The sequence below is a fragment of the Octodon degus genome, unplaced genomic scaffold (assembly GCF_000260255.1).
Source record: "Octodon degus isolate 3935 unplaced genomic scaffold, OctDeg1.0 scaffold00059, whole genome shotgun sequence".
NCBI classification, from domain to species: domain Eukaryota; kingdom Metazoa; phylum Chordata; class Mammalia; order Rodentia; family Octodontidae; genus Octodon; species Octodon degus.
The window spans coordinates 3,873,467-3,882,603 of record NW_004524635.1 but is presented as its reverse complement, the minus strand read 5'-3'; the positions used below and the strand labels follow the sequence as shown (position 1 = coordinate 3,882,603).

Below are 9,137 nucleotides of genomic sequence, written 5' to 3'. Positions count from 1 at the left end.
AAAAAAAATTTTTTTTTTTTTTTTGCAGAACCAGGGATTGAACTCAGGCCTTTACACTTGCCAGGGAAGCACTTATTCCACTGAGCCATCTCCCCGGCCCTCAAAATTTTAAAAAGCAGGAGCTATAGCTCAGTGTAAAAGCCCTAGGTTTAATCCCCAGTACCAAAAAAGGAGGAAAAAACAAAAATAATAGGTTCACATAATTTTGCATTTTGTTATACCTTACTACCTCCATATAGCTGGCTAGAACCTAGTTAACTGACTGTATTCTAGATGTGGCAAAAGTACAAAGCGCCCCGCTTACCTGCAGACACCAGGACAACTGCTGTAAACAGACTCATCTCTTCATCACTGAGCTGCAGGGCATTTAGCTTCTCACTAAATTCAAACATGGAGTTCAGCAGGTCCCCTGCTCCCATGGAGTGTAAGTCATCCACACTATACTTCTTTCCACTTAAAAAGGTGACAGTACGCTCCTTTGCATCAAATAATGATGCAAACCGTACCATCAAAACCTGGAAAAAGAAAAACATTTAAATGTATTTGGTGAAGTTCAATAGCCATGGTAGAAAATCACTCAGTATTCAAGTCAGTTAAGAAATACCCTAAACAGGTCCAGGCTTCCACCGCCGCCTGCCCTCCCTCAGCCTATGACCCACCCCCAGCCCCTAGCCGGCGTGACCTCCATTCGGCTTAGTCTAAGAGCCGTGTTTGAGCCGCTAAGAGCTGAGGACCAGCCAGACACAGCAGGGCTGAGCACACACGGACTCCGAGGGCCGGGACAGCACGGTCCATGGCGTTGAAGGGGATTAATAAGGAGCTTAGTGATTTGGCCCGGGACCCTCCAGCACAATGTTCTGCAGGCCCAGTTGAGGATATGTTCCATTGGCATGCCACAATTATGGGACCTAATGAAAGCCCGTATCAAGGCAGTGTATTCTTTTTGAAAATTCGTTTTCCTACAGACTACCCCTTCAAACCATCTGAGGGTACATTTACAATAAGAATTTATCATCCAAATATTAACAGTAATGGCAGCATTTGTCTTGATATTCTAAGATCACAGTGCTCTCCTGCTTTAACTATTTCTAAAGTTCTTTTATCCATTTGTTCACTGCTATGTGATCCAAACCCAGATGACCCCCTAGTGCCAGAGATTGCACGAATCTACAAAACAGACAGAGACAAGTACAACAGAGTATCTCGAGAATGAACTCGGAAGTACACCATGCGATGCTACCTTAAAATCAGAACAACCTGCATTAGAGCTGGAATAAACTTTATATTACTGTTCCTTTTTTGATTTTCTTATCCGGCTGCTCCCCTATCAGACCTCATCTTTTTTTAATTTTATTTTTTTGTTTACCTCCCTCCATTCATTCATATGCTCATCTGAGAAGACTTAAGTTCTTCCAGCTTTGGACAATAACTGCTTTTAGAAACTGTAAAGTAGTTACAAGAGAACAGTTGCCCAAGATTCAGAATTTTTTTTAAAAAATGGAGCATGTGTATTATGTGGCCAATGTCTTCACTCTACCTTGGTTATGAGACTAAAGCATTCCTCACAGCTCTAACTGCTGAAGAAGCCATCTGAGGGGGGAATGGATGCTTGGTGATCTCAGCAGGGAAGCAGCATTACTCTAGCAGCATCCATGCTTGTTAAGCCTTCCACGGTTAGAGATTTGAGGTTACTTGATATACTTTATGCTCAGAACTGATGTGGCTGGAGAACTGGTATTGAATTTATAGCATCAGCAGAACAGAAAATGTGATGTATTTTATGCATGTCAATAAAGGAATGACCTGTTCTTGTTCTACAGAGAATGGAAATTGGAACTCAAACACCCTTTGTATTCCAAAGTAGGGTCTCAAAACGTTTTGTAATTTTCATTTAAATTGTTAGGAGGCTTGGAGCTATTAGTTAATTTGTCTTCCAATACACTGTTTAATATAGCACTGAGCAAATGATGCAAGTTGTCAATGGATGAGTGATCAACTAATAGCTCTGCTAGTAACTGATTTTTCTTCAATAAAGTTACATAATCCCCCCCCCAAAAAAAAAAAACCCTAAATAGAAGAGAAAACTGTAAAAGATACTAAGTTTATTTTTACCTGGAACCATTTTCTCTACCAAAACAATAAACACTCCAAGAACATTAGAGAAAAAAAAAAAAAGACTCCAGCCACCAAAAGCAAAATACTTTTGAGTTCTGCAATACTCTAAACTCTACTAACAAAGAGTCTGAAATGCAAATCTAAAATTAAAGCAAACAATAATGCCAAGAAATTTTAAAACAGGCCCTAGGCAAAGGCATTAAACTCTTCAGGTTGCCATAAACATGGTCTCTGTGCCCAAGTAAAAAAACAATATTCCAATGCAGCAACACCTGGAAACATCAGAACACCAAAAGTAGTCAAGGAAAATACAAATGAACTCTAATTAGGTTACTTCAAGAAACCACGACCCAAAGAGACTACACAGAAAGTCCACTATCACAATAAAAGTTCTCTAAATGCCAAGTTATAACTGCTATTAAAATTCAATCAGTTGCTCAGTAGAATAAGCACTTGCTTGGCAAGCGCAAGGGCCTGAATTCAATCCCTGGTTTCGCAAATAAATTAATTAATTAATTAATTCAATCAGTTAAAATTTACAGTACTTACCTATATCCCTCCCTGCATTACACTTAACTGGTAACGTCAATAGCCTACATTTCTGTAATCAAAGGAACACTTTCCTTTTGAATGCACCCAAGCAAACACATTGTTCAAAAAAAAAAAACAAAAAACGGGAGTGAGCCTGCTATGAAAATGCAATGGAGCTAGCCTTAGACACCACAATACCCAGACAAATCACACGTAGAAAGAATACAATTCTGCAGTATGTGTTACGAATTCACTGGTACAACAAGAAAGGTGTCTTCCCCTCAGTAAGTCATAGTTACAAAATGAATAAACTGGATTTCCCTTCTGGCCTTAAATCTTAAAATGTACTGTTTCTCTTCAAACTGAAAAGTCTAAAGTAGGTTTTGCTTTATAATTACTCCATAGCAGTTTTATGTATGAGTGTGGTTTGTTCTCTCTCCAAGTGCCCAGAAAACAGAACCTGAGACAAAAGCTTCTATGGGCTGTGCACTGGCACACGTGAAAACAGGAGTACAGAAAAGGAAATGAGACAAAAAAGGAGAGCAGATGAACACTAGGGCAGTGGTGCGCACCCATGGTACACTGCTGCAGACGAACACTAGGGCAGTGGTGCGCACCCATGGCACACTGCTACAGCCGGCTGTTATCACTGAAAGCACTGAAGGTCTGCCGTCACTGTACCAGGGTGTATTACTGACCACTTAATATGAAGAGCATCCTTGGAAAACGAAAATACAGCCCTGGCCTGGGTTCAAAACTCTGGCCCACAAGAAATCAAGTTCTCACACCTCCCCAGATTTCACTTATGCTTGCGCTCCCAGCAGTACCTAAAGCTTCTCCTGCCTCAGCAGCAACAGGGAAGCCCTGGGCCAGACAGAAGTAAGAGACACTGGCTGATAGGTCCTACCCAAGGTGGCAGCAGTGGATGCCTACCCAAAGCCCAGGCAGAACACACTCCTGCAAAGAAGCTAACAGAAAATAGGTAGGCAAAGATCCTGAAGACCAGTGATGCTGAGAGGACCTGAGGCAGCACAAGAGATAAATCCCAGTATTCTATCATCTCCTAAAAGACCAAAAAAAAAAAAAAAAAAAAAAAATGCTATTATCCCTTGTTATTGTCTACTGATCAGGCGATGGCTATGCCTCTGCAGGTGTCTTTTTTTGGTACTAGGAATCAAACTCAGGATCTCGTGCTTGCCAGGCAGGTACTGTGCTACTGAGCTATATCTCTTAACACTCTGCAAAACCCAACAAGTCGGGCTGGTGAGACAGCTCAGCAGACTAACTGCCTGCTTAGGCAAGCACAGAGACCGTGGTTGAATCCCTGGCACCACAGGCCATGCCAGCCCCAACCCTGGGCGCATTGAACCAGCCACGGAGACCAGTGTGGTGGCGCACACCTGTAATTCCAGTGCTGGGGAGGCTGAAAACAGACAGATCACTACGAATCTGAGCTGCACAGTGAGACCCTGACAAAATACATTAAAAAAAAAATTTTTTTAAATGTCCATACCTAAAAACAAAGAAGTAACTCTGTATTTACCTACTATCTTTTGAAATCCTAAAGTGGACATTTATTCTTTGGTTGACAGTATCAGACTCTGAACTATAAATGCTCAGAAAAGAATAAAAACTGTACACGTCCTGCAGCAATATACAAGATAAATAAAACCTACCTCAAAAGTCCCAGCCTTTAAAAGGTTGACTTGGTCATGCTGAGAGAGATCCCTGAAGCCAGGAATACGCTTTGCAAATTCCACCACTTCTTTCACTGCTGGTGTGAAACTCATCGAAAATTCTTCCCAGATTTCATGTCCCGATTTATGTGGATCCACATATGGAGACTTACTCATTGGACAGACCTTGTACACACAAACAAAAACACTCTTAAAACTGTGAGACATGGCAAAAGAAATTCCAAAAGCATATCTCAGTCATGAGACAGAGCAAAAATGTGCTATTTATCCTTTCTCCACTGGCTCCTCACCTTGGCAATAAATATGTAAATACTAACTTTCAATGTACAATTTAAAAATAAACAATTTCTAGTCAATGAAAGATGACTAAGCATTTAAATAAAAGAGGTACAATGAAGTACATACCCTGTACATAAAAAAAGGAAACCTAATTTACATAATTAAGTAATATAAAAGGTAGCCAAAGCAAAATCCTATCTATAATGAGCTATTTCAAAAACCTACTGCGCAGGGTTTTGTTTTGTTTTAGTTATGCAGAGGTTTAAGGATTTTTTAACACTGCCACAATCTTATGTTGACATAGTGCTTCATAATTTTTGAAATAAACTCAAATTGGTCTGATTCTCAACTTAGTAATGACTGATAATTACTTTTTTTGTTTGTTTGTCTCTTTTTGCTGTGGTGGAAAACCACACTAAAACCACCTTATTTCTAAATAGGCAAAATTACAACACTGCAGTTTCCAAGAAGGTAGTAAGGTACTTTGCCTTTTAAGAAGCTTACAGGGGTTGGGGAGATGGCTCAGTAGAATAAGCACTTCCCTGTCAAGTGCGAGGGTCTGAGTTCAATCCCCAGTTCCACCAAAAAAAAAAAGAAGCTTACATATCCTGGCTTTCAATGTTAAGAGTACCAATGGTGTGTGCCTCTGACCTCCACTTGTTCAATTAGGGAAGAATGACTGCAGATACAAGGTGCATCTTCTACATGTGACTGACTAAGGGAGGGAAACACAGGAAGCCAAACACTAAAAAGATGATGAAACGTGCTATCTACGCTTACCAGTAAAACCAACTTCTAAATTTTCATTAAATCCATACAAGATCCAAGGATGGGGTGACTCTAAAACTATTGAGACTATCATGAAATCAGAACCTAGATACTTACACTAAGCCCAACAAAACAGGGTCGTTAGAACCATGGAATCAAACACTTGCAAGGGACAAAAAAATTAAACCTGAAGACTGAGGTAGAGTCAACTATTTTGAAAATGAAAAAAAGACTAATTACCTGCCAGAAGAAAATATCAAACACTACCAAAGGACCTCATGGAGTACAAGAGAAATCATTCAGAACTGTTGTTTTTGATGAAATTCTGGCTGAATATGAACACTGAATATTCATGCAGAATGTTGTGTTTGATGAAAAAAAAACTTCAATAATATGAATAACATTAACATATCTCGCAGGATGAAGTATGAGAAAAATCCTTCCAAATTAGCCTGTCAATGTTCCTAAATTCTTAAACAATAAAATATCTAGGGTCTATAATCCACAGATCTTTCTGCAATATTTTTTTTAAATACTCTCTCTGCCAGGCCACTGTCTGTGCCTGCAGTCCGGGATATTCAGTAGGAAAGGTACTTGAGCCCAGCAGCTCGAGGCCAGCTTGGGCAACAAAGTAAGACCCCACCTCAAAACAAAATAGAAAGGGAAAAGAAAAATGCCTCTCTCCATAGAGAGCAAAGACTTTCTGACTGTGGTAAACTAAAAGATTAGCCCTTCTGAGCAAACACCAAAGCTAATACAGTGCTCAGTAATCATACTCCATTTCCAAAGGGATTTCTCTAAGAATTAAAGGTCCAATTCTGTACAGATCGTATTTTACATAAAATCTTAATCCCAATCACAGCATCAATTAAATCACATGCTTGTACCTAGTTTTGTATAAAAGCAGGTATTTTAACAAGTATTATTTATTAAAATTATTTGAACTAAAATGCTGTACAAAACTGACATTTATTTCTCCTTAGGCTTTCTGATCCACCTCCCAAGGTGGTATGTCCCCCCAAAAAAGAAAACCCACAAAGGCTTTCCTTGATACAAGATGAGAAAAAAACTGATTTCACTGTACCAGATGCATCCTCCCTCCAGTGTTGCACACGTAACTATTCTTGCTCTCATTCTGAGAAAATCCATCTATTGGACCTCTATCACATACTCTTTGAGTATAAGCACTGGAGAAGTTCACGCAGTGTCCATTTGCAACACAAATGGCATGCCCACTGGGGTAATGCACCATGTTCCTCCCTTTATATTGTCCACTGACACTGAGCTGCTGTTGGCTCTCACAGGGAAAATGGCCATTGAGGCCATTAGCACAACGGTCATGATTTAAATTATATGGCTCCATGCTCTTGGGAATCCGTTCTCCCCTGTGGGGCTGCATGCCCTCGGCTGGGTTTTCGTGCTGCTCTTGATTATACATGAAGGTATCCTTGTGTGCTCTGGTCACCATGCCAATCACTTCTTCCTTTGCAAAATCAGAAGAGGAAGGAGGTGAGCATTTGACATTTTCTTGCTCCAGCTGGGGTTTGGGTCGCAGCTGTTCCTGGGCAGGCAGGGCTGTCTGCTCACGGTGTTCTCTCAAGGTGTCACTCTGCAAGTGACTGCTGAACTGGCTGCTCATCATGGTCTTCATCGCACTCTGCATCTCGATCAGCATCCTCTGTTTCTCACGTTTCGGAATGCGACCAAATCGAACAGCTATTAAGGAAAAAAGTCATTTAACATTCTAAGTAAGACCTATCTCTACAAAGAATGACAGAAGTATCTCTAGCAGCTATGGCCTCTAGTCACCCAAGTGAAGAGTGCCTACATGTCTCTAGTCCAAATTCTTCCAAATTTGCTGGTCTTGATATACCAAAGAAAATGGGAAATGGAGAGAAATTTTTTCCATTTTTCTCACCAAAAAAAAAGCAAGGAGATTTATTTCCTGGTCACTTTACATGCAAAATCTAATATATATATATATATATATATGAATATAATGAATGAAAACCAGTTTGAAGCAGTCCAGCATTACTACACAGTCCCTTATTAACAGGGCTGAGTGCCAGAGGATGGCACACACCTGTAATGCCAGCACTTGGAAGGCTGAGACAGGAGGACTGCCGTGACGTCAACGCCAGTATGGGCTGCAGAGTGAGGTGAAGGCCAGCTGAGCTATATAGGCAGATTGTCTGAAAAAAATCAGTAAGGTTAATTCATTTTTCTAACCTTACTCTCAAAGAATCCTAACAAATTAGCTGCTCTCTTCTGGTTTCTCAAAAGGAAAAAAGAAATCTCTTTAAATACACACATATGCACAATCAATAGAATTGCAGCTACTGGAAAGTAAATTTGCTGGATTTTAATTAAAATCAATAAAATAAAAATTTGATCAGCCTTTCTCCATTTTTTTAGAAGCTAGGCTCAGAAGGTATGCTGTCTCCAGTAATTCCAGCTCTGAGGAAAAGAAATGCTATTTTCTAGTATATTTACACAAGATAATAAAAATGTAATGTAACTACCCAGCCAGAAAGCCTTACAAATTATAGCCTGTAACAATATCACTGTCAAGCTTCATCTTCAAACAGAGGCACCCAAGATTAAAATAATAAATTTTGCTCTACTTCTTTAGTTTTCTCACATTTTTATCTGTCACAGGAATCATGAAGAAACAAATGCATATAGCTCTGCTTTATGCCATAATACTTATAAGTGCAATTTTGTTTGAAAATATTAAAAAAAGATTGTTTTGCTAATCATGAGCAAATAGACATCAGATTATAAATTATCTAAGGTTTACTTGCAGTGATGAGTTGTTTCTCTTTAACACTTTGTGACAAGATATTAAATACACTGTTCAGATTTCATGTGTTTAATTAGTGTCGGCTATTGTATATTAAGAGATGCTCTTTAAGTTCAGTTTGACATGATTTATCTTTCTGCATTCAAGAATGCAACATTTCATGCCTGTTGTCCTTGAGTTTACAGTTTAGTTAAAAAATAATCTGGGTATTATATGTATTGTCTTATTTATTCAAATTTGTTAAAGAAATTTTTACTTGATAATATACATCTGTATATTAAACAGACAATGGAAAGATTATATTCAGATGTCATGATAAATTTTATACTTCCAAAACTCAAAAAAAAAAAAAAAAATGTATCACTGTCAAAGACAATATTACTATGTTTCATACTTCAGTTCCTTCTTTTATGGGTGACTGTCAACTTTTATTTTGGGGAGAACAATCCCAATAACCAATCACTATTATTAAAGCCCTAATGTACAAAATAACAAATTTCAGGTAATTAATTAAAAACATTAATTGTTGAAATCTCTTATCCTAAAAGCTCTTTAATATTCTACTTCTACATCAATAAAACATTAGAGGAATCAAACCAAATGCCTAAAGGACACTTCCCAAGATAAACAGGAAGTTAACACTTAGCAATTCTTAAAAATTCTACCAGACTAATACTTCTGAAAACCTCCTGTCCGTGTCACCTTACAGAGCCTACCCATACATTACTTTCCTAAACACAAGAGCCCAATCTTCCAAGGAGGCCTTCCAAAAATAATACTCATACCTCCACAAATTTTGTGTTTCTCCACAAATTTGCAACTTTTGTTTTTCATAAGAACAGATTATAGGGGCTGGAGAGATGGCTCAGTGGTCTAAAGCACCTACTTGGAACAAGCTTGGCAAAGCACAGGGACCGCGGTTCAATCCTCCAGCACCACATGCC

At 38.9% G+C, this 9,137-nt stretch overlaps 1 protein-coding gene and 1 pseudogene across 1 annotated transcript in view; one reads left to right on the top strand and one right to left on the bottom strand.

Annotated features, from left to right (window-relative positions):
- Nr1d2 (nuclear receptor subfamily 1 group D member 2) overlaps nucleotides 1-9,137 on the bottom strand; it is a 45,139-nt gene that overhangs the window by 25,371 nt on the left and 10,631 nt on the right. The window contains exons 5-7 of the mRNA XM_004649064.3: nucleotides 6,475-7,106; nucleotides 4,323-4,508; nucleotides 305-515 (exon numbers count right to left, since the gene is read on the bottom strand). Coding sequence (XP_004649121.3) covers nucleotides 305-515; nucleotides 4,323-4,508; nucleotides 6,475-7,106 — 1,029 coding nt within the window. The remainder of the gene's footprint in view (nucleotides 1-304; nucleotides 516-4,322; nucleotides 4,509-6,474; nucleotides 7,107-9,137) is intronic.
- Nucleotides 794-1,213, top strand: LOC105742554 (annotated as a pseudogene).